This window comes from Cololabis saira, chromosome 20, assembly GCF_033807715.1.
Source record: "Cololabis saira isolate AMF1-May2022 chromosome 20, fColSai1.1, whole genome shotgun sequence".
In the NCBI taxonomy this organism is placed as follows: Eukaryota; Metazoa; Chordata; class Actinopteri; order Beloniformes; family Belonidae; genus Cololabis; species Cololabis saira.
In genome coordinates, this window is record NC_084606.1 from 20336821 (window position 1) to 20361834 (window position 25014).

Consider the following 25014-nt stretch of genomic DNA (forward strand, 5'->3'; position numbering starts at 1 on the left):
TTACTACCTTTTCAGAAAATAATTTGCGGTCCCTGTTTTTGTTTTTTTTAGTGGTGGGTATTTAATTTTGGCTTGAAATAGTGACATGGAGCTCCATTGAGTCAAGTTCATACAATGTATGAGGGCTTATGCAGAAGATTGAAAATCTTTATCTTCAAAAACTCCAGGGTTGCTTAGACTGTAAATGATGGGTTTTTGTTCCTCTGTGTCCTTCTCTCATCTCCAAGTGGCATATTTGCAAATTCTCTTTTCATTGTCAGACAGGTTTGGCTATATTTTACAGAGCGGGCAGTATACTCAGATTTACTTCACAATTTATCCATCTGTTTCTATCTTCTCTCACAGTGATAGTAATCGATATTTTACAACGAAAGGTCATCACACCTTCTGCATGCTTTACTGATAATAAAGTTGAAATGGGTCATTAGCTGGCCCCTGAATGTGGATCTTTTTTTTTTTAATGAATTTATCCAAAGAATGCTGTAACAGAAGTACTCTTGCTTATGAGCTCTGTGAATGTTGTGCTTGTTGAGGTGAATTTCCTTTATTTGCTTTCATTCACTTTTTTCTTTGCGGTACACATGGAGAAGCGCATGCCTTCATCCTGGGGAATGTTCCCTTGGCTTGCAATCAGCCACAGCTGTGGTCGGATGTTGCCAACCTCACCACTGTGCACTGTTTCTCTTCTCTTGCACTGAAATTGCATCTGAATGCACATTCACACCAATAGCCTCCAAATAGAAATGACCCACTTGGAATCTTCTTCAGATCTTTTACTTGCCTTGTGAAAAAAGGTTTTCCACTATTTTTATAGTATTTCACATCAACATCTTTTGTCAGTCTGATGAAGAAAAACTGATCCGTGCATTTATTATATCAAAACTGTCCATTGCAGTAGCAGTGTCATTTTAACCGGATGTCCTAATACTCTGGCAGCAGCGTTTTGGATCAGCTGAGGTATTTTCAGACAGATACTTCCAGGAGAGATCACATCTCTCCTGTCCTAGTGTCTCCACTCTCGCTACCTGTTCCTTTTAGGATAAATTGTAGAATCCTACTTCTGACTTAGACAGCTCTGGATGTGCTGGCTGTGTGTAATCTTAAATATTCTATTGTTTCACATCAATGTTTGAGAAAAGTTCACTTTAGGAATGCAGACTTACTTACCATCCACAGAGTCCCTGAGTCCAGAATGGGAGGCAGAGCTTTTAACTCTCATGCTCCTGAAAAGACTTTATTTTATTTTATCTTAATTCATTTTACGTATTTTACCTTACATTCCTGTATCCCCCTTGCTCTTTATCTACAAATATCCTAATGGTGAATATGGAAGTTTGCACTTTAACATACTGCATATTCATCAATTAATTTGAAAATATTTTGGTAAACAGTGTTAAACGCGTTAGAGACTATTTCAATATTTTTGTAACCTCTTTGTCCTTGATTTTATATAATTCAAAAGACATTTATTACAACAAACGACAATAACTTTTGCACTGCGCCTTTAAGAGCAGCGCTTGAATCCCTGAATCCACGCCTCTTTATCAATTTCCTACTTTACGATACCAGACTCAACTAATCAATGCAAAATTCATCGATCGTCCGCGGGCGTTTAGCTATAGATCCATGGCGTTTAGGTACTCACTACATCGGCAATCGACTGCTTTAACCTGCTTGTAGATTTCGGTTACCACTGTGTTGTTATGTAGCTACTAAAAACATCTAATCATGCTCATGTTAAAATAGTGTTTTAACCGTGAACAAAGGCACTTTAGTAATATTTCTGAGACGGCGTGAGGACTGACAACCTCTCCAACTGTGTGGTTGGACTGTCGTTTCGACTCCACTGTGTGTTTCTGTGCTGATTCGAGGCCTTGTCGCAAAGTCTCCTGCAACCGGCCGGGATTTCATGTTGAAGTTGTCTGAGTTTTGGTCAAATTAAGTGTTTTCCGTGTCGGAAGATGGACACTGACAAGTTTAACTATGTCTACAGCTGTGACCTGGACATCAACGTGCAACTTAAAATGTGAGGTTTGCGTTTAACGCGTCTGTTTTGGTCAAGCTGTGTATCAATATCTAACTATCCTGCTGCTTTGACAGGTCGCTGTTTATGATTATTATGTCGTAATAACACGCATTTATGATTTATATATAAGTTATATATTGTTTCAAACTTATTTAATAGCTCAGTTTGCTTTCCCTTTGTATACACGCTCCAGTCCTTGCTGTCATGTTATTTTAGTTCACTATTGTTTGCAGATGTGTTTTCCTGTGTGTTGTGTTTACAGTTCAGTTTATACAGTTAGAAATGTTCACTTCTTTTTTGTGATCAAATGTTTTTATTTATTTTTCATGATTTTCTTATCAAAGGTGGCATCCACAATGATTTTAAACAAGCATTAACACGTTCTCAGCCCCTTCCAAACCCACTCCTTGGACCTAAAAAGAAAAAAATAACTAAATAGATAAATTGGTAATGCAGAAAAAACAGATACTACAAAGATAATAGAACAAAGGACAAAATAAAACAAAGGCAAAACATAATAATATCAAAAACTGGACAATGATAGTTATGTCAATCTATGTCAATTTTAAATACATCTTTCGAGTTTGGACTTAATTTTATCTGCTGCCATAAACCAAAATAAAATATTTTGTTGTTTTGCATTATGGATTCGGGCTGTAGATATTTCCAGGTAAACAATTTCAAGGAAGGTCATGCTATTTTAGTTCACTATTGTTTGCAGATGTGTTTTCCTGTGTGTTGTGTTTACAGTTCAGTTTATACAGTTAGAAATGTACACTTCTTGATCCTGTCAGATGAAAGTTAGTTTACTTTTACACCCATGATTCAGGATAGTTTGACTCTGGAGCACTATTGCTAGGAGTATGCAGTCATGTGTTGAGCTCGAGAGTCTTATTATTCCACTGGCCAATACTGGAGCCGAGCTTTATCAGAGTCACATGTGTCGTTGTCCTTATCTAAATGCAATCTTCGCACTACATACTTGAGATGTTTACATAAGGCAGTGGTCCTCAACCTTTTTTCAGTGATGTACCCCCTGTGAAATATTTTTTCAGCCAAGTACCCCCTAACCAGCGCAAAGCACTTTTGGTTGTAAAAAAAAAAAAAAAGACCTAAAACAGAGCACTGTGCCATCAGTAACTGATTTATTAAACATAAAAATATTGCTGCTACGCTTCAACCACGACTCCATCGTTGGTCCAAGTGATTGACAGGTGAAGCCAGGTGGCATTTGACAGGTTAGGTGGAACCATCCTGGTGTGTGGGATACTCTGGGGTTTTAGGATAATAAGTTGAATAGCCTACTTCTGAAGATAAAATTAATTTTATGAATTTAGACTTATATTTTCCTCAATTATTTATGAAATAATTATTTTTAAAGGATTTTTGCATGGATGCTACTTTTTAAATATATGTATATTTTAAAATCTCACGTACCCCCTGGAGTGCCTTCACGTACCCCCAGGGGTACGCGTACCCCCATTTGAGAATCACTGACATAAGGAACAAAACAGATTGGAAATGTACCAGAACTCCTGGAGAGTAAATATACTAGCAACTTTGTATATTTGCAATGGAATTAGGATGTTATGTTAATACCAAAATGTACATGGTGGTGGACATTTGAGATTAAAAAAAAAAAAAAAGTTGTGACACTGTTTACAGAGTGCAAGGATTTTCTAAATTGTATAACCTGTATTTTATTCACAACAGAACATACAAAACATATCAAGTGATGAAAGTCAGATATTTTACCATCACATGAGAAATATTAGCTTAATTTGAATTTGATGGGGCAACAAGGCTGGAAAAGTAATTGATACTGAAAAGAGATAGCTGGAGAAACACCTAACTAGGTTGAATTGCCATAGAAGAGTCCAAAAGACAAGAGGCTGCCTGCAGTCCAGACCTTTTTATCAACTTTAAACATTTTTGTGCACCATGAAATAATAAATATGACAGGACATGTTGCTGTTATCAATTTAGGATTTTTAATTTAATCATTTCAACCATTTGATATATTTTCTATTTTTTATTGTGAATAAAATGTGGATTTATGGGATTAGCAAATTATTGTAGTCTCTAATTAGTTTTAGTTTCTTTTTTTTAAGTAGATTTTGTAGATATAATCGATTTATTAATCTTTCGGATACGTAGAAGCAAGGCAAATTGAGAAAAAATAGTGATACTTTTTATATCTGAAGGGCCAAACCACCATGGAAAAAATCTCCATTTATACATTTTACAGTCAGATGTGATGTCATAGCTCTTTTCCATAGATAATCAATCAAATTGCTTACTCCTGATATTCATCCCCACATGCTGTCCTCTCATCTCTTAGTGGCAGTTTGGAAGGAAAGCGAGAACAGAAGAGCTACAAAGCACTGCTGGAAGACCCGATGCTGCGGTTCTCTGGACTCTACCAAGAGAACTGCTCAGACCTCTACGTTACCTGCCAGGTGTTTGCTGAAGGAAAACCCCTCGCGCTGCCTGTTCGGACATCATACAAAGCTTTTAGTACACGTTGGAAGTAAGAACTAGAAGGATTTTCTTTGCATGTGTTTTGTAACATATTATTTACACAATGTCTTGTGGTGACATTGTTTTCTCCCAAATAACTTGCCTTCTTATTGCTTGAGAAATGTCCAGATTTGATTAGATTTATTCCCTCATTGGCGTCTGGTGTGTAGCTGGAACGAGTGGCTGCGGCTCCCTGTCAAGTACCCCGACCTTCCTCAGAGTGCTCAGGTTGCTCTCACAGTGTGGGATATCTACGGGCCTGGCAAAGCCATACCTGTCGGAGGAACCACCGTCACCCTGTTTGGCAAATATGGGTGAGTCTACTCCAGCACTGTTACCATATTGACCCAAATATAAGATGAGGGATTTTTTTCCCCCTTTTGAATACATCTGAAAACGTTAGTCATCTTGTATATTCTGTGTCTAGACTTTTGAACACAAAGACTGTTTGTTCCCAAACAACAGGTGACATGACACAATACCTGCAATCGGAACATGCCCCTCACTGCTTGAGATTTAATCATAACAGTGTCAGGGGGGTTGAAAGATGCCAAAGTGGCACAAAAGTAGGGCGAGTGAGAACACAATAGGGAAGATGCTAACTCTAAGATGATGCTGGTAAAGGCTGTAAAGGTTGGTGAGCCCAGGAAGTAAAATGATGTTCCAGCATAGTGGACTTTGATTGTGGTGCGGGACAAGTCTCGTCAGTGGCTCGTCAGGATTTTTCAAAGCGAGGGGCTCAGGACCTAACTATTTTTCCATAATCTTTGCACAACTTTTTTTTTTTTTTTTTTTTTAATAGGGTGTTTTCACTACGACTGACGTATATATTGGAAAACCAGTGGACAGGACTCATGCTGACATGTTACACCTCTTTCTGTCCTGTTGTAGTATGTTCCGGCAAGGGATGCATGACCTGAAAGTTTGGCCGGGTGTGGAGGGGGATGGAGGAGAGCCCACCACCACGCCGGGACGCACCAGCAGCAGCCTGGCAGAGGATCAGATGGGCAGACTCGCAAAGGTATGCATGTTGACAGGAAATGGAAGCGTAGTAGTGAGATTAGGACTTTCTGTGAGTGAGAGACTAAATAGACAAAAAAAAGAAAGTGAAGAAGAAACCCTCAGGTGTGTGAAGCCCTGTCTAAACCATCATCTGTTCCAGGGCCCTGACCTGGAGGTACTCAGTGATGTGAGTAGAAGTAGAGGACTTGGTGCTGGCAATGCAGATTATGTGTGTGTACTCTCATGTATGAAGACCTTGGCCACAATGTATTTGCACATAAACATCTGCAATTATATTGCACCACTTTAATACTTACTACCACATTAGGACAATTCAAACTTGGGCAGGGACATTAGATCTCCTGTCTGCTTTGAACTGTACTATGTGGAAATCTCATGAGAAGAAGTGTGTTTGGTGCATTTACATTAACCCAGGTTGCAGTGTGAACACTTGAATGTCCAGGTGTATGGCTGTGTTCTTAAAAGCATCAAACACATTTGATATTAAGTTTTTTGCTGTCGCCAAACGTTAATTGGTATGTCTTCAGTGTGTGCGTGCACGGATTTCTTGTTCACGTTGATGCAAGAAAATTATGTTCATTAACTGCTGCTTTTGAGATGCTTAGAGAAAGGTTTCAGAGAAAATATTTTATTTCGATTTCCTGTTTATTCATTTTTTTGTTTCTTTAATTCCTGCCTTCTATTTATTTCTATTTATTAAATGTGTACTGAGTGTAGATATCACAACTAAGGTTGAGACATTGCCTTGGAGTTTGAGCATTGAGTCCAACTTGCAGAATCGTGGGCTTGAGCAGTCGTGTGTTTACATCCCCAACAACTTCCCTCACCCATCGACGAGTAGATGAGCTGCTGAGTGTTGAGCTGCTGGACTTGCTGCCGACACTAACCTTGCATGATTGGTTGCCGAGTTTGCAATTCAGCCTCCGTGCTTTGACCAGTTCTACAACAACACAGCCTCTGTTTCTGTATTTTGGTATTTCTTTATTATTCAGTTCAATTCAATTCAATTCAATTTTATTTATATAGCGTCTATTACAACAGCAGTTGTCTCTAGGTGCTTTCCAGAGACCCAGAACATGGCCCCTCGAGCAATTATTACATAAACATAACATAATCAATGGCAGGTAAAAAACTCCCCTAGTGGGAAAAAAACCTTAAGCCAAACAGTGGTAAGGAAAACCTACCCTTAGGAGGGAAAAAACCTTGAGCAGGACCTGGATCATAAGGGGGGACCCTCCTGCTGAAAACCAGCTGAGCAGAGCAGCACAACAAACTACAAGACCGATGGACAACAATGATGGCTATGAGATACTTATAATTAATAATAATCCTGCAACGTAAGTCTATACCAGCATATCTACAACAAAGCTATCTTTAAGATGAACTGTTTTAGTCTTGTCCCGACTACTGGCCCTAACACACTAGAGTTTACACTAACTATATGCTTTACTAGACAGAAAGGTTTGGTTTTAAAGGTGGAGGTGGTGTCAGCCTCCTTAACCCAGATTGGAAGTTGGTTCCATAGTAGTGGTGCCTGATAGCAGAACGCCCGTCCTCCAAATCTACATTTGGATACTCTAGGAACTACGAGTAAACCTGCACTCTGAGAATGGAGAGCTCTGTTAGGAACATAAGGCACTATCAGGTCCTGCAAATATTGCAGAGCTAAACCGTTTTGGGCTTCAAATGCAAGTAATACAATTTTGAATTGTATTCTGAATTGTATGGGTAGCCAATGGAGCGACGCTAACACTGGAGAGACGTGGTTTCTCCTGCTGATTCCTGTCAGCACTCGTGCTGCTGCATTTTGGATCAGCTGGAAGATATTCAGAGAATTACTTGGACATTCTGCTAATAACACATTACAGTAATCTAGTGTAGAAGATACAAACGCATTAATTCGTTTTTCTGCATCACTCTGCGAGAGGATGTTCCTAATCTTTGCGACATTACGGAGAAGGAAAAATGCTGTTTTACAAACCTTATTAATGTACTGTTTAAATGACGAATCCTGATCAAAATAACACCAAGGTTTCTCACAGTTACACTGGAAGCCATCGCAACACCATGTAATCCCTTCCTAAAATGCCAAAAATAATAACCTGTGTTTTATCTGAATTTAGAAGCAAAAGGTTAGTGGACATCCAGTCCTTGATGTCCGTTAGACATGCCTGAAGTTTGGCTAACGGATCTGTTTCATCGGCTTCATAGACAAATAGAGCTGCGTATCATCAGCATAGCAATAAAAATGTATGCTGTGATTCTGGATTATACTTTCTGAGCTTCTGAACTAGATTGGCCCTAGCACTGAACCCTGCGGAACACCATAGCAGACCCTCAACTGTTCTGAAGAAACCTCATGTACATGAACAAAATGGAATCTGTTAGATAGATATGATTTAAACCAACGTAGAGCTGTCCCTTTAATCCCAACAACATGCTCTAACCTGTGCAGTAAAATGCCATGATCTATAGTGTCAAAAGCAGCACTGAGGTCCAGTAGAACCAGTATGGACAGTAACCCCTTATCTGAGGCCATAAGAAGGTAATTCGTGATACCCTTATTTGGGTGAAACTGTGTCTTTGCCCTCACCCTCTCTGCTATCCTCCTCCCAACGCCACCCAGCTGACGAAGGCTCATCGGCAAGGCCACATGGTGAAGGTGGACTGGCTGGACCGGCTCACCTTCAGAGAGATCGAGATGATCAATGAGGTGAGTTGGTTTGGATCAGTTTTCTCTCAAAACTGCTTTGTTTTTATAACATAAGCACATGCAAAGTCTAAAAGGAGCAACCAAGAAAGACTAATTTGATATCATATGATCCAGATTAGCCACAGATAATTTCTCAGACTGGACAGAGCAAGACTATGTTTACATTTCACTGTAATTCAGATGTGCACGTTGAAAATACTGTGTTGTTCTTATGACACATGTATACATGTATATACTAATTAATCTGTATGTTTCTGCAGAGTGAAAAGCGCAGCTCCAATTTCATGTACCTCATGGTCGAGTTTCCTCGTGTCAAAACAAATGATAAGGAGTACAGCATCGTCTACTATGAAAAGGTGTGTGCCATGCAGGAGGCATCTGCAAGCAGCATCAATGTTATATCAAGTGTCGGTTCATAAATGCTCTCTCTGTTTAGGATGGGGATGACTCATCGCCCGCACTTACCAGCTGTGACATCGTCAAAGTCCCTGACCCTCAGATGGGGATGGTGAGAGGATGCACGCATTTGGGATAGCTTTAATGTCGTGGATAGACCGTGACAGAAGTTATGTTCCGATTTAACTTGAGATGTGCAATTATTTCATAGTACACTGTGTATGTATGCATTTGACTTATCCTCGCAGGAGAACCTGGTGGAGAGTAAGCATCACAAACTGGCTCGTAGCCTTCGCAGCGGCCCCTCAGATCACGACCTGAAGCCAAACGCTGCCACACGTGACCAGCTCAATGTAAGTGGCTACATTTTTTTTGTGTAGAGGATCTACTACTTGTATAATCCCCAAAAATTATGTCAATTAATGAATGCTGCTAACAGATCATCGTGAGCTACCCTCCAACCAAGCAGCTGAGCTCTGAAGAGCAGGACTTGGTATGGAAGTTCAGACACTACCTCACCACGCAGGAAAAGGTGGGTCCAGTGGTCTTATTTATATATATATTTCCCTTTTTATTGTACTTATTCTGTCTTAGTGCTAATGTATCGATGCCTCCTCCTCCTGCGACTCCAGGCCCTGACAAAGTTCCTCAAGTGTGTGAACTGGGATTTACCCCAGGAGGCCAAGCAGGCTCTGGAGCTGCTGGGGAAGTGGAAGCCCATGGATGTGGAGGACTCCCTGGAGCTGCTATCGTCGCATTTCACCAACCCGACAGTGAGGCGCTACGCTGTGGCGCGTCTGCAGCAGGCTGAAGATGAGGTATAAAGTGGTGGAGGTCACAGGAAATGTGTGGGTGCCAGTTTGAACAAAAACGTAAAAAAAAAAAAAAAAGTCTTTTTAAACATCAAGTGAGTTGTATAAATGTCACATGGCATGTTAAATGCACAAGCAATGACTAAAGACATATTGGAAGTGGTTCACTGCATTGAAAGGGATAAGTCTGAGCCTAATTTGAATATAAATTCTGGTTTTAATTCTCCAGGACCTGCTGATGTACCTTCTCCAGCTGGTGCAAGCGCTCAAGTACGAGAACTTCAGCGATATCCAGGGAGGCTTGGAGCCAGGCAGCAAGAGAGACAGCCAGGGACTTTCAGATGACTCCACGCTGGACAGGTCAGGGCTGCACATCACAGACGAGCGCCAATGCTGCCAACCGAAAAAAGACGAGCACAACTCCAATATTTGTCTCCACTTCCGGGATCTAAATTTACGCCAAAGTGTTCACTGGCTGAGGGATCCTTTGCTGATTTGCAGGATCTGATTATTTTTCTTCCAGCAAGTGTAAAGACCTTATCGGTTGTTCTGATTTTACTGGCAGATCTGCAGCTGTGACCAGAGTCTCAGGCTGTTGGCTGGATGCAGGCAGCTCTGCAACCACCTAGACCTAGAATGAAAAAGAATGATCCATGAAAACACTAACATGAATTGCCTAAACTTTTTGTTTTGTTTTAATAGGTGTCTTTAGGTTTCATGTTGTTTCTTTATTCTTAATTATTCTGTTTTTAGTTCCCAGATTCTTTCTGGCACATCTGCATCATTCACTGCTCCACAGCAAAAAGGAAAGGATGGACCTGACAGTGATAATCTAGAGGTAAGGAAGTGTTTCTGAAATTAACAGTGAGCTCAATAAATATAAATATAAATACAAATGTCAGTGGTGTTATTATTTAGATTGCGTCACAAATGACAGGAGGGTAAAAAAAGCATAAAACTGTATTTTATTTATTTTATTTTTTTCTTATTTTAGCAAGATCTGTGTACGTTCCTCATTTCTCGGGCTTGTAAGAACTCTACACTTGCCAACTACTTGTACTGGTGAGTAGAGCTCATGTTGTTCCTCCGGCTGAAGACGGAGACCAAGTGTTTAAAGACAGTGTTTTCTCTACAGGTATGTGATCGTGGAGTGTGAGGACCAGGACACGCAGCTGAGAGACCCCAAAACCTACGAGATGTATCTGAACGTCATGAGAAGGTTCAGCCAGGCTTTACTAAAGGTGAGCACTCCGAGCAAAGCGTAAAGACCAGATACTCATGAGACGTGACAATCGTGATTAAAAGCTGTTGCAAACTCTTCTTCCACCTTCTTCTTTTTTCTCCTTTCTATCCCCTCTTCCCTCAAGGGTGATAAGAGTGTGAGAGTCATGCGGTCTCTATTGGCTGCCCAGCAAACATTTGTGGACAGACTAGTTCAGCTGATGAAAGCGGTCCAAAGGGAGAGTGGGAATCGCAAAAAGAAGGTAACAAATGAACATCTGGACATGCAGAGTTCTTGTAGAGTCATCTCCAGGTTCACATGAGCAAAGTTGGTTAAAAACTTAACAGTACATTTTTTAGCAATCTAACACAATATTGTCAGTGTAATATTTTAGTTTCAATAAAAGCAAATAATTAATAATATTGTGTTTTCCCAATTATGGGGGATTAATTCCTTTTTTTTTTTTTAAATTATTATTATTTGCAATAAATGTCTTTTTTTTCAATAAAAGGATTTCAAGCATGACCTAAATCATATTCAGACATTTGAGGGATCCTGGTATTTACTGCAGGAGGTGTTGAGCACATGTTGAGTCATCTGTGAAGCTTTCACATCTGCGTGTGTTTGTTGGTAGACGGAGCGCCTGCAGGCTCTGCTGGCCGACAACGAGAAGGTGAACCTCTCAGAAATCGAGCCGATTCCTCTTCCTCTGGAGCCTCAGATCAGGATCAAAGGCATCGTTCCAGAGACGGCAACACTGTTCAAGGTACAGAGAGCTTTACTCTCGTCTTCGTATTTTAAATGATACCATTGTTATTTATTCTGCTCATGAAGTCAAAAAACATCATTTGTGCATTAAGTTGGCAGAATACTACTCCAGTATCTGAGTACATAGACAAAGGCCGTATTTGTATGTAGTTCATACACTCGTGCATAAAGCCGTAGGGCATCAGTCGGTCCTGCTGGGCCAGACTGCAGCCTGCTGTCTCCTCAGCATGCACACAAACACTCGTCTCATCCCGCACTTCGGCTTGCACATTTGGATTATTTTACACAGCAAAGGCAAAGTCTGTATTTGATTTGACTTCAGACGTGTCCTTGCCAATGCTTTTAGAAAGTCCTACATGCTCTTTGACATTGTTGACAGGACGAACAATCACCATCTTTGTAATGTGTGCGTTTGTGTCAGAGTGCTTTGATGCCGGCCAAGCTGATCTTCAAAGCTGAGGATGGAGCCATGTACCCCGTCATCTTTAAACATGGAGACGATCTAAGACAAGATCAGCTTATCCTGCAGATCATATCCCTCATGGACAAAGTAAGACCCGTTTATGATCATGTACTGGTACCATGTGTGAGCATCCTGTCAGAGATTTTCATTACTGTCCTTTTTTATTGTTCTATAACTTCTGGAGCAAAGACTTGTTTCTTCTTTGTCAAATTTGTGTTTTTTTTTCTTCTTTAATAACGTTAAAGTCTCTATTCAGCTTTTTAATTCAAACTTGTGTTTGTATGTTCTTGGGATTTAGCTGTTGAGGAAAGAAAACTTAGATCTGAAGCTGACACCATACAAAGTTCTGGCCACCAGCACCAAGCACGGTAAGAACTCATCGCCACTTTCAGATGTAGAACAGTGAATTCATTTCTTCTAGATTCACTTCCTGCCAGAAGGGGTCCTAATTTCTACTAAACGGGCTCATGCACATGTGAACACATTTCTTGGTATCCTTAAAGAAAACGAAACCCTCAATTGTCACTTATGTAGCTTGAAACTTAAAAGTAATAAATATTAATTTGATAAAAACGTACTAATGAAATGTTGACATTTATTTTGGTTCAACAGAATCACCAAAAAAAAGCTAATAATGAAATTAACCATCGCAAAGTGGTGAAAGTAGCAAACTAGCAGACTGCATGTTTCCGTCCACTTCAGAATCGTCCAATGCTTAGTTCTTAGTCGTTCTTGGGTGTATTTCATTGTGTGATTTGGGTCATCATCCTGATTGAGGACCTATCACCTGCAACTTAGACCCCGTTTTCTGACACTAGGCAGTACATTTGTCTCCAGTATGTCTTGACTGTCTTGAGATTTCATTGTACCTGCACAAATTCAAGACACCCTCTGCCAGACGCAGCGAAGCAGCTCCAGAACATAACTGAGCCTCCTCAGTGTTTCACAGTAGCTCCGGTCTTCCTTTCTTTAAATGCTTAATTTGTTCCCCCCTGAACGTGGAGCTGGTGTGACTTTTCAGAAAACTCCAGTTGCGAAGGAGCTTTGTGGCTTTTAGTTCATCACTGCTCACAATAGTTTTAATATTTCCTAGGGGGACCAAGAAATTTGTCCAGGTCAGTTTTGTCAGTTTATTTTTGTTTGTTTTGACCAGAATTCAAACTCAATGTATGATTTTCTGTTTATTATTACTTTAGTCTGTTTTAAGGTGTTTTAGTGACCATTGAGGAACAAACTTGTCCACAGGTGTCCTTTGGGGAAGTTTATCTAGAAGAAATGAGTTAATTTATAATGATGACTAATGACTGCTGTACCTTCCAGCCAAACCAAAGAAACTGAAATGATTCTTACAGGTTTTATGCAGTTTGTCCAGTCTGTTCCGGTCGCTGAAGTTTTGGCTACAGAAGGCAACATTCAGGTGAGCTGAGTTTCAGATTCACTCCTTGTGGCTCTGCTCATATCTGAACCTTTGATTTGACCTTGACAGAGCTTCTTCAGAAAGCACGCACCCAGTGAAAAAGGGCCCTATGGCATCAGCTCCGAAGTGATGGACACTTACGTCAAGAGCTGCGGTGAGACTCCTCACAGATCAGTGCTGCAGTCCCACACACAACACAACTAAATACAATATTTATTTGGCTACGTCCTTCTAGCTGGTTACTGTGTCATCACTTACATCCTGGGAGTTGGAGACAGACACCTGGACAACCTGCTGCTGACAAAAACCGGTTAGACAAACTTCCTTTTAAAACGGCCTCAGGCTTGATTATTTTTTTTATTTTTTTCCCCTTACACGATTCTCTCTCTCTCTTTCTTCACAGGGAAACTCTTCCACATCGACTTCGGCTATATCCTGGGCCGAGACCCCAAACCCCTGCCTCCGCCCATGAAGCTGAGTAAAGAGATGGTGGAGGGGATGGGAGGCATGCAGAGCGAGCAGTACCAGGAGTTCAGGAAGCAGTGCTACACCGCCTTCCTTCACCTTCGCAGGTAAACGCAGACGAGTAAGGGTTTGATGCTGGTTCTGCAACTGCTCCGCATCCAGTCACTTTAACGAAGAATCCTCCCTCCTTTCATCTCCTCAGATACTCCAACCTGATCCTGAATCTGTTCTCTCTCATGGTGGATGCCAATATCCCCGACATCGCCCTGGAGCCCGACAAGACTGTTAAAAAGGTGAGTTTGTGGTCTTGAAACGCCTCATTAACAAGTCAAAGTATACAGGCATTAATTGTATAATTATGAAGTGACAAAAGTCTGTGATTGAGTAAATATCTGACGGCTGCAGGAGATATTACCATCCCTCTACATGCATCTGACAAATCCCAGATTAACTCCCAGGTTCATACCTCCTAATCAAGTGCGGCATGTGTGTGTGTGCGTGCCTCCAGGTGCAGGATAAATTCAGATTGGACCTATCGGACGAGGAGGCGGTTCACTACATGCAGAGTCTGATCGATGAGAGTGTGGGAGCTTTGTTCGCTGCTGTGGTTGAGCAGATACACAAATTTGCCCAGGTAAGAGGTCACAAAAAACAACGTAGCAATAAACAGGGTTGAGGCCGTCTTGATAACATTTAAATCAAATTCAAATCTGAATGTTCTGATTTGACTGTTGTTATTTATGTTTCATTGTCAAAACAATACATGGATATAATAGTGAAGCACCCGTTTAACCAGGTTTTTGCAGCTCTGTTCAGAGGACCTGGTTTTAGGGGGTGGAGTCAGCCCCTCCCCTTCTTCAACATTTGTTTTGCCTCTTTTGAAATCTGTATTACAGCTTTGTGATGCCCACTTAAGTGTAGCAGCACATGCAGCATGAGATGAGGCTGCATGGAGAAACTGGCCGTGTGATTTGGGTCTGGTGATGTCTACAAGTTCAGTTGTCGAGAAAAAATAAAATCATGTCCTCTTTAATGAGAAACAAGAGGAGTGATAGCACAGCTAAAGTGGAATTATTTATTTATTCTATTTATTTATTTATTTATTTAAAGGACAATGTGCAGGTACATTAAAAAGATTGCTGCACCAGAGTTAGCCACAAGATCATTTCCATCTGTAGTCCTTGACAAACATAAATAGTACACATTAGGGTTTACAATGACAGTATTCAAATGCAAATACAAGAAACAGACTACTGTACAATGTCCTGAAACCACAATAGAAAGGTTAACATTTAAAGCACTTAGTACAAGTACAAAATACAGACTGATTAAAATAACAGATTAGAATCTGATGATCTGGCCTGAGACCATGAAGACAAACAGTAAAAAATATGGGATAAAATCATGGCATTAAAATAGGATTTAGCTGCTTCTAAAGATATGGAGTTCCTAATGTGATGGAAGTTGGCAATATTACATTTTAAAATATGAGAGGTCTTTTTAATATGTTTCTTAAAACTAAGATTTGGGTCCAAAATGACACCCAAATATTTAAACTCTTCAACATTTTTCACTATGAAACTACCCACTTGTTACACTTGAAAGGCTAAACTGATGGTTCGATTATACATGTTTTTACATCTTTCACTTTCAAAAGTTTCTCAGCTTCTGCTGAAGTAGATAAACACGCGCTTTAATCAACTAACGTCAGCGTTCCTGTCTCTTCAGTACTGGCGCAGATGAGCAGAACGGGCGGCTGACACGAGGCTGAACTGGATCAAAGTGCAGCACGAACGCACAATCATGCGACTCTGGCCCGTCTGATTGTGTGAAGATGAAGAAGTCCAGAGACACTGTTGAAAAGGCCAAGAATGCACTGCCAACCTTCACTGCAAGATGGCAAAACGAGGACATGTGCACCTTTGTTTGCTTTTGTATATATCTTGTATATTAATTGCTGAATGAATGAGCGAAATGTGAGGCCAAATAAAAGACTGTTGTTACAACTAAAGGTTTTCATCGGATGTGGTTTTTTAGGCAGTTGCACACTGTATATTTTCTCATCAGTTTGGCCTCAAAAGTGCTGCGTTTGTGTTGCGTTTATGGCACGCGACAAGTTTTGGACGGCCGTAATCTCGATGCTGGGGGCAGAAACGAGTCGAACCCGCTGAAGGATGATGAGTCATTGAGCGAGTGACTAAGCGATTCCCGCCGGACCCAGAGATGTGAAACGCAGCCCAGTACCGGCGGTTCTGACAAGTTCGACATGTTCTATGTTTTATCTTGTGTGAAACAACAGTTTAACACATAATTAAAGCTTTTTACGTCAGGCTGTCTGACAGGAGAGTGGCACCTTCTAATGAAGCTTTTCAGCCCAGTGCTGAAACGGGGCTTTATGTTCGTTGCTTGGCAGTCATTTTAGTGTTGAATGTTATGCTGAATGTTCCTATAATTTGTTACTCTATTGTGTTATATCCAAGATTACTCTCTCAATGTCTTGTAGTCTGGAAAACTATCACATGTAGTGGAGCATGTTGCATTTTGCAGCATATTGAGGTGCATTCACACCAAACGCCCTGGACAAATCACCAGTCCCATCTGAGACACTTATGTCTTAGTGGTTTTTTAAAATCTTTTTAATTAGTGTTACCTGCTTTTAATTAAAAAATTTTTAAATGCTATTATTTTGGGTGTTTTTGCACAGAAAAAGCATATATGCACCAGTAGCCTGTCAAATACATAACATATAAGTATTACTACATATTATATCCTTTTTAAATATATTTATACTATAATTTGTCTCAAGTTTACTTTAACATTATGAATCAATACTTTTCTGTCACCATTAATGCAAAGCAAACTTTCAAATTACATTTTAAATCTTATATTGACTAGAAAACCTTTGATGACTAACCTTTGGTTCTCAAGTGTTGTCACTCTTAAATAATAAAGAGGGGCTTTATGTAACAGGATGCAATCAAACCAACACAGAGTGAAATCGTCTCGGGTACAGAGAAGTTACTGCAAACAGAAGAGGAAAAATAAAAGGATAATAAAATGTTCTCTGCTTCTGGATCTCAGATGTTGTGTGGTCAGGTGTTGGTCACACGAGCCAGCTTTACACATTCATCCTTCTTACGCAACTGAAGCGTTGCTTCACTGATGTATCGGTGGAGTTTTGGATGACCCCCCCAGGGCTGTGTGTACTCTGGAAAAGGTATACTAGGGGGTTGGGGGGGACAATGCTGGATGGCCAAACCCGCAAGGCTCCCCAATGTTGCGGAAAGAATGCAACCCCAGCAAAACTGTTCCTTGTTTTCGTGCCGGAGGGCAGAATGAGGTGCAAGTCACGGGTGAGATGCAGCAACGCTCCAGTGGGCCAACAGTGAGTCAGAAACATTTCAGGGTAATAAATGAGAGAAAAACAATATGCTTTGTTATCACTTTGGATTGGAGAAGCAGCCCGAGCACGCTGCTGGCAGCCAGTGGGGGGTCAGAAGTTTTCATAGTTCTTGTTTATGAAGATTGTGGTTTGGATTTGCCAGATGAGCCACACTGGACCGTAGCACTTTGGGCAGAGGAGGAAGAACCACAACCAGATTTAGATTATTCACTGGACAGTGGATGTGTGCATACACAGCAAAACATCTCCATTTGGACCTGCTAGATGAACATTTCTGTTTCATTGGAACCTCCTGCTCACAAGTCAGGTCTTCGACCCCTTTCACCCACTCTGACTCATAGCAAACCGAGGAAGGGGTTCATATATTTCAGATTGGGGGGTGCTTTACAATATGCACCAGTAAAACAATCCTAAAACACAACCCTGCTTCCAAAAACGTTAAGCCACTGTAACGCAATGACCACCAATGTCATACACCTATAATTTATTGGCAATAAAGCACAGAAACCACAACAAATATTTCAAACGAGGAAATATAGTCATTTCAAAACATATACTCTCGCTCTACTTGATGACAAGCTGAGTGGTTCCTGACTTCTTTAGTCCAGAGGATGTAATGTTCACGGTTTCCTAAAAGAACTCCAGGTTTTGATTCGTTTGACCTGACCGCTCGACGGTTTCTGTCAACGGCGCAGTCCATTTTAAATGAGATTTGGTCCAGACGAGGCGGCAGCATCTCTGGATCACATTCACACATGGCCTCATCCCTGCAGGCTGGAGCTGTGACCCGCAGAGGTGAATGGGATGGCTAATTAGACTCGCTCCAGAAGTGATTTGTGAAGATGATGTATAATTTTTCTGCTGAGGAACTTTATTCTGAAATTCAGTTTGTATAGAGTTTTTTTTGCAGGGTACTGAACTTCTACTTGTCTTTATTCAAAGAGATTTTCCTTTTTTTTTTAAATATGCTCTTTTCCTGTTTCAGACCCGTGCACATTGACCCAGTTAGCTGCCAAATCTTCCTCCAGGTTTCTTGTTACTCACCTTAACCTCTTGTTTTTTTATGATCTGTTGCAGTCATCAAATATTTAACATTTGTTATATTTTCTATGTTCTACGGAAAAAATATAGACCCATGATTTTTTTTTAGTTAATATCTACATTTTACAAAGTGTTTCAACTTTTCTGTAGTTGTGGCTGTAGAAAATGTTGAGATGTGCATATAAAAACAAAAATATAGGTATTTTCTTTTTCTTGTCATATTCATGTCATTCATTCATTCCTAAACATCAATTTTCCTTCAATTATAGACCAATCATTCCTTCTCATAACACTTCAAAGGTGATCTGGCATCAAGTTTTTTTTTTAATCCATTCTTTCTGCAAACATGTTTCTTTCTTCAAATTTCTCCACGGGGTGGGGTAGATAAGGACTGCAGGCAGGTCCATCCCAAACCTGTCCTCTTTTTCATCTATGTCTTTGTAAAAATCTGCCAAATGCAGCTTTGCATTGTCTTGCTGAAAAATGCATGGGTGTCCGAGGACAAGATTTCTTGGATAAAGTGGTATATGTTCACCTAAAGTATCAATGCAACTTTCTCCATTTTCTCTGGAAGTGTCCAGACCTTTGTAAAGGGTGCTGAAGATTGTACCATCACTGAGCCTGGCTTCTGGGCTTGTTGCTGATAATAATCTGGTCTTCATCATATTTGCATATTCCCTTCTTTAGATAGAAAAGAAAAAGAAAAAAGAAACTAGATTTGTGATCCATCTGATCACAGTAAATGTTTCCACTTTGTGATGGTCCACCCCAGACGCATCTTAACCCAGAAAGATGCCTCTGGAAAAGGTTAACATGGGCTTCTTGTTGGGCTGTAAAGTTTTACGTGGCACTTGTGAATATCTCTCCACATTGTAGTTCAGAGGGAATAAAAGCATGAGAGCACAAGAAGTGTTTAAGGGCCTTGCAGATCAAATATGACCGTAATCTGAATGGGAATAAGATGGCTGCACAATCAGTTTTCTTTTTCAGTGCCAATATGGTGATTTATAGTAAAAAAAAATAAATTAAAAAAATAGCAACATTTATTTATTGCTACATCCCTTGCAGGTCTCGTCAGGAAATGTATTTTAATCTTGTGATATCCTGTTTTTTTCCCTTATATTTTTCCACTGGTGCTTTCTGATTAAATTGACTGAGATCAGTAATATACATTTCAAGTTTTTCCCCCTGTTGCTGTAGTTTTTGTTATTAAATTACAAATGGCTCTAAATACACATTTGTTTCCATTTCTGTTTTGAATATGAGCTCACATCCACAAGTTTTGGTATTCTTTTAAGATCCAGATTCAAATCTTAAATCATAGGGAGGATTCATGGTAATTAAAGATATCTTAACATGTTACTTCTCCCATTCACCAGTAGCCTCTCAATCTTATCAGTTTCCATTCAGTTTTATTCATGCTTGGAAACTAGTATTTGTGATTAAACCAGTATTTTGATCAAAACTAGCAAAAGTGCAAAAATATGGCCACATTTGATGGCACGTCCTACTCTTCGTGGTTGAGAAGAGACGCTCTTCAGCATCCTGCTTTACTGGCACTCCTTGATTACAGTTATCTTACTCATAAATGTGAGCTGGTTCATCAGGTTGCACCAAAGTTCCAGGTTCAGGACTCAAATCCTTAACAGAAAAGGCTCATCTGTGATATACAAGATGAGAATCATCTTCCACAGATGCACAGTGGACTTACAGAGGCTGTTTCTCCTGCCTCACGGCTCGTGGAGCACAAGCCTTGCAACCTTCTGCTGCACAACCCTCATAGCAAGATGGACCTCCGTATGTTATTGTTCATTGACTCGTCTGTTCAGAGCAGTGGGATGGAGGTGCTGATGCCATGGTCCAGTGTTTTTGGATTTAGTCCCCCAGTGTCCCAGTGCACTACACCTGCACCGAGGTCATAATAGACAGAGTCGCTGGAGCTCATGTTTCCTTCGGTCAAAGTCTGGTCCTGGGGAAAGTGGAGACTAGATGAAGAGTTGATGATGACTTGTTCATTGCCAAAATCCAGGTGGACATCACATGGGTCGACAGGAACCGGAGAGACTCGATCACTGACGGTTGGCTAGAAGAGAGGGGGGGTCAAGGATACTTCAACTGTTGCGTGAGGTTAGAAAGGAGGACGTGGGAAAGTCAGAACAGGAAGAATCCTACCAGCGTCCTGGCCTGGTTGTCAGAGGTTTTCGGTGGTGCATTTCTCAGTTTTCGTAAGAGAACAATGAGAATGAGTAAAAGGAACAAAGACGTCATACCAATTCCCAAACACCTCATGGACAGCTTTCCTGTGGGCAAAGAAAAAGACACACACCTCTCAAGTAAACAAAAAAAAAACAGGAAAAACTGCAGACTGAAGGAACCAAACGCCAGTGAAAGATATTTGGGTTGTTTTCAAGCATTTTAGGTGAAATAAACCTCATCTTCAGCCTCCATCTCACCTGATTTGGAAACAGTTTCAACGCACTGTGGAGAAGATTTGGGGGAAGCAGCAATGGAGAAGGTCGGGAAGGAGAAGTTGGCCACAGCACAGTAGTTCTGACCCGGAGACAAAGCGGAGAATTCCACCATGGACACCACATCCTGGGTCCAAACCACGCGGCTCTGCACGTCACAACGAGCCTGTTAGCATTAACACTTAAATAGCTGAGGCAGAATAAAGCAGCCACAGCTCATGGATGAATGCTTTTGAGATTATTTTCGTCTGCTTCAATCTTCAGAAAAAGTCTTTTATGTGATAGGTTCATGTTAGAGCATCCATGTGTGAGTCGCAGCGAGAAGTGACAGACTGGAGTCCAAAGCCTTTCAAAACATGTTCAGTGGAATAGATTGAACTTTTATAGATGTCCAGCAACCTGATAGCATATTAAATGTATCATTTTACATCAAGGCAAAAGGAAACCAACAGACTGAACAAACTCATGGAAGGGAGAGTCTGTTGGCTCTAAGCTTGTCACCCTGGAAGAGGTTGTGGAAGAGAGGATGCTGGCAAGCCCGCTGGCTATCATGGACAATTCCTTTCACCCCTTGTACAAAACACTGGACAAGCTGAAGATCAGCTTCAGCAACAGACTTATCCATCCTCGCTGCTCTAAGGAACGATGCAGAAAATTGTTCCCACCTACTGCAAATTAAACTCTACATCTCATCCACCTCTGTCAGAGCCACAATCACCTTACCCATTTATTTATCTTGTGTTTTTCAAGTGCCCTTGTTCCAATCTGTGTTTTTATTTTATTCACATTTTTTTGTTTTCTACCTCAGTATTTTATTCTATTGTACTTTTTACTGTATTTATACCAGACTGCTATAACAACAAAATTTCCCCTTGGGCATGAATAAAGTCATCATCCATCCATCTATCCATCTATCCATCACACCTGTTGGTTGTTTAAGTGTTCTAAAATTTTCACACGGAGCTGTACAATTCCTTTTTTTTTTTAAACATTTTATCACATGCTTTTTTAAAATTACATATTTCCTGCTGCAAAACACTTGTCTGTTGTTCTTCCTGAAAATGTGATATCCATATTGAAGATTTATTTTAATATAGATAAAAATGTGGGCTTTTTTGTAGTTTTTTTTTTAATAAAAGCTACAAACATAACTGGGTGGTGTTGGACCTGGTTTTCAGAGCGATTGAGTTGGTTGTACACGGTCACAGTGGTCCAGGGGTCGATCAGCTTAGAGATGGGACAGCAACCATCATGAGAGCACCTTCTGTTGGCAACACATGGGAAGTGCACCTTCACTGACAGACGCTCATCTCTCCACAATGCTGAAATAGATGGAGGGCTGAAGGCTGGAGTGGCCAAAGAAGAGAGAGAGGTGTTAATTGTCTTAAAAGCTCAACATACTTTATGGACTGTCACATACTGTATTAGATCTTGACACAGGTAATAGCGCTTCAAGCAGCAGCTTCAAACCATGTGCCAAAGAAAAGCAAAAGGCTTTCATTACTCTTCCAGGCAGATAAATTAGACCGTCAAGACTCCGTTCACCCTGAAAGACTGTCACATATTTGAGTCTGCTGCTTTTCAGACACCGTAGATCACCACTGACTGAAGTCACTGTAGTCAAACTTGTGTGGCTTCATCCAGAGGGTGGAGCTGGGGTTGGCGTGGACGCCGAGGCGGATCATGTTGTACAACTCAAAGTTTGAAAAGACCTGAGAGGCGTCGCAGCTACGAGATGAGATCCAAACGCACCACGGCACATCCTGCCAGGGGTCCCTGCATCAGGACACACACGAACACACACACTCAAGATCAGTTTCCCCGTTAAGCTGCTGAATTTGGTGTCATTTTATTTACAGGAGACCTGAAAATAAATAAATAAATAAAATGTATCACTCTTTCCTTGAAATCCACATCAAACTCAGTTATTTCCTCCCACAGAGGAAGCTGCTCCAGAACCGTGGAATAGTTGATACCACTTAAACCAGCTTTTGGTTCACTGAGTGACACATTTGCAGCTGCAACATCAGGCCATCTGTTTTATGATTTAGAGGCAGATTTACTTTCCTGAGTAAATTACAGAGAAGTTGCAGATGTTAAAACAGCCCTGACTGGAGCATCTGCATCAGCAGGTGAGATCCTTCAATGTATTTTTATCAATAAATGCAGGTAACTGGAATATTTCTGTTTAACGAAGAGCAAAAACAGGATTAGGTCTGTTTTACTTCATTAAAATTTGTTAGTTATTTTTGTGGTTTGGGGTCAAAAAGCATACAAGAGTGATGATTAAATATTATCATAGTCAAATAATAGTAACCAGAGAAACCTGATGGATATCTGTAACCGTGCAGAGATCCTCTGCAATAATGGACGACGCAGGTAAAATACAAGTTATGGTGGGTCAATTTAAAATAAATAAGTGGAACCAAAAATGTAGTTTTGGTGCTGGACATGCTGCATGACTAAGGTAAAAAGGTTACATTTGTTCAAATCAGGAACAACGTGGCCTGGTGGTATATGCTCTGATAAAGTCATCTGGCTTTAAAAATAAATTGTTAAATGTCTTACTCCTTTGGGGGTTTTTTTTTTGTAATGATATGAATCCTAAAAAACGCAACGAGGTCTGGATGTTATGTGGAAAGTTTGGCCTTTACTGAAACAACTATTTCTACTAAGAAATGTAACCTAAAACCTTTTTATTAGCCTTTTGACATTGAGATTTGACCTTTTTGTCATTTACACACTGAGGAGGATGCTTGTTTAACAGATGATTAGAAGGCACATGACTTACCTTCTAACCATCACAAATCAATATTAGGAGGCTGCAGTTTCAACTTGCTTTTTTCTTTTTCCTCCCCTTTTTGGTCCATTTATACTAATCATAGTTTAGATAAGCATAACTATCATTTCCACAGTATTATTTGTTCTGGAGATCATCACCTGGTCTAAACTGTGTTCAAAACCTGTATTATAATGACAGTTACATTTTAATGATCATATAAAAAAGGAATGCACACAAACACAATAATGAAGTAGTCTGATAATACACCACACACACACACACACACACACACACACACTCACACTCAAGCTTTACGACTTACCCCTGTGTCTTTGTCTGCACGGTGTAGGTGGTATTAGGACTGGCATGGGGACAATCCCACCGCAGGAGGCAACCTAAGTCCAGTGATTCCACAGCAGTGTGACAGACTAACCCAGTCGACCCTGAGAGGTTCACACGAAACCCAGACACCAAAATAGCACGCTCACACAGATGCTCATTTACCTGTTAAGTCTGAATGTCACAACTTTGTTAAGCTATACAAGCATCGATGCACACTGGGGGCAGTTGCTGCAACATTTGAAAATGGCAAGAAGCAAAATTACAGCACATTAATTATGGTTTTCACTATTTAATAAGAACTAGAGCTGCACAGCTTTTTGTAATGCATTTTCCTTTTGGGGAAAGAAAAAAAGAAAGACTACTGCAGTACTCACCTTTGATGAGCTGGAAGACGACGACACACATCCCCATCAGTGTTTTAAACCACGTTACACCTCCTGTCCTCATGACAACTTTCTGACCTCTGGCTCAGGAAAAACGAGACTATGATTGGCTTATGGAGCATCTACTTCAGAGCGACAAGGCTACGGCTCCCTTTAAAGCAAGACAGGTCCGCCTGTTAAACACGGAGGAGGTGACAGAATAGGTGGCAGGGATGAATGACAGTCGAGGGACGACAGGAGGGTGGAAGGGGTGGAGAGAGCTGAGGATTCAATTAGGGGCTGGTGATTTTGTAAGAGAGAGGATAGGCTGTGTGATCTTCTTAAAGACGAAGATAAAGGGAAAAAAACGAGGGAAATATGATTGCTGTTGAGTCTAAAAGTATATGGACAATGACCGCAGGTTTGTTTTGTTGTTTTAAATCCATTTAAAAAAATTAAAAAAAAAAAAAAAAAAAAAAAAAAAAAAAAAAAAAAAACACCTTTCATGATGTGATCAAAGTATAGATTTTCATCTCCAAGAGGTTTCACAAAATATTAAATGTACCTTTAAAGCCATGTTTTGGCAAAGCACCATTTTCAGCGGGTCAAAGGTATTTGGGCAAAGTGACTGGAAGGGAGTTAATTAGCCAAGTGTGTCTTTTTCTTTGTTGCTTCAAGACAAATGAAACCAGTAAAATGTCTGAAGTTGTAGGTGTAGAGTTGGGGTTTAACAGTCGTTTCACAGGAGTCCAACCTGAAAAACTTTAGAAAGCACCAATTTTTTTGGTAGA

At 40.4% G+C, this 25014-nt stretch overlaps 2 protein-coding genes across 3 annotated transcripts; one reads left to right on the forward strand and one right to left on the reverse strand.

The window, feature by feature from the left end:
• Positions 1-1685: 1685 nt before the first annotated feature.
• On the forward strand, positions 1686-15836 carry pik3c3 (phosphatidylinositol 3-kinase, catalytic subunit type 3). Of its 2 annotated transcripts, XM_061709965.1 has the most exons (26): positions 1686-2026; positions 4368-4556; positions 4717-4860; positions 5438-5567; positions 5709-5735; positions 8196-8282; positions 8543-8638; positions 8719-8790; positions 8927-9031; positions 9118-9210; positions 9311-9496; positions 9720-9850; positions 10244-10328; positions 10485-10552; positions 10626-10731; positions 10858-10974; positions 11347-11478; positions 11902-12030; positions 12242-12311; positions 13296-13360; positions 13430-13514; positions 13596-13670; positions 13764-13932; positions 14028-14118; positions 14334-14459; positions 15554-15836. In XM_061709965.1, exons 1-26 carry the CDS (start codon positions 1962-1964, stop codon positions 15566-15568), a joined length of 2658 nt encoding a protein of 885 aa, XP_061565949.1. In that variant the 5' UTR covers positions 1686-1961; the 3' UTR covers positions 15569-15836. The 2 variants fall into 2 exon arrangements, with proteins under 2 accessions (XP_061565949.1, XP_061565950.1); XM_061709966.1 differs by lacking the exon at positions 5709-5735.
• Positions 15837-19824: 3988 nt separating this feature from the next.
• On the reverse strand, positions 19825-24274 carry si:dkeyp-75h12.7 (uncharacterized). The gene is made up of 7 exons (XM_061710400.1): positions 24236-24274; positions 23842-23962; positions 22344-22513; positions 21905-22083; positions 20723-20885; positions 20442-20569; positions 19825-20352 (listed from the first exon to the last, which is right to left on the reverse strand). Exons 1-7 carry the CDS (start codon positions 24270-24272, stop codon positions 20095-20097), a joined length of 1056 nt encoding a protein of 351 aa, XP_061566384.1. The 5' UTR covers positions 24273-24274; the 3' UTR covers positions 19825-20094.
• Positions 24275-25014: the final 740 nt, after the last annotated feature.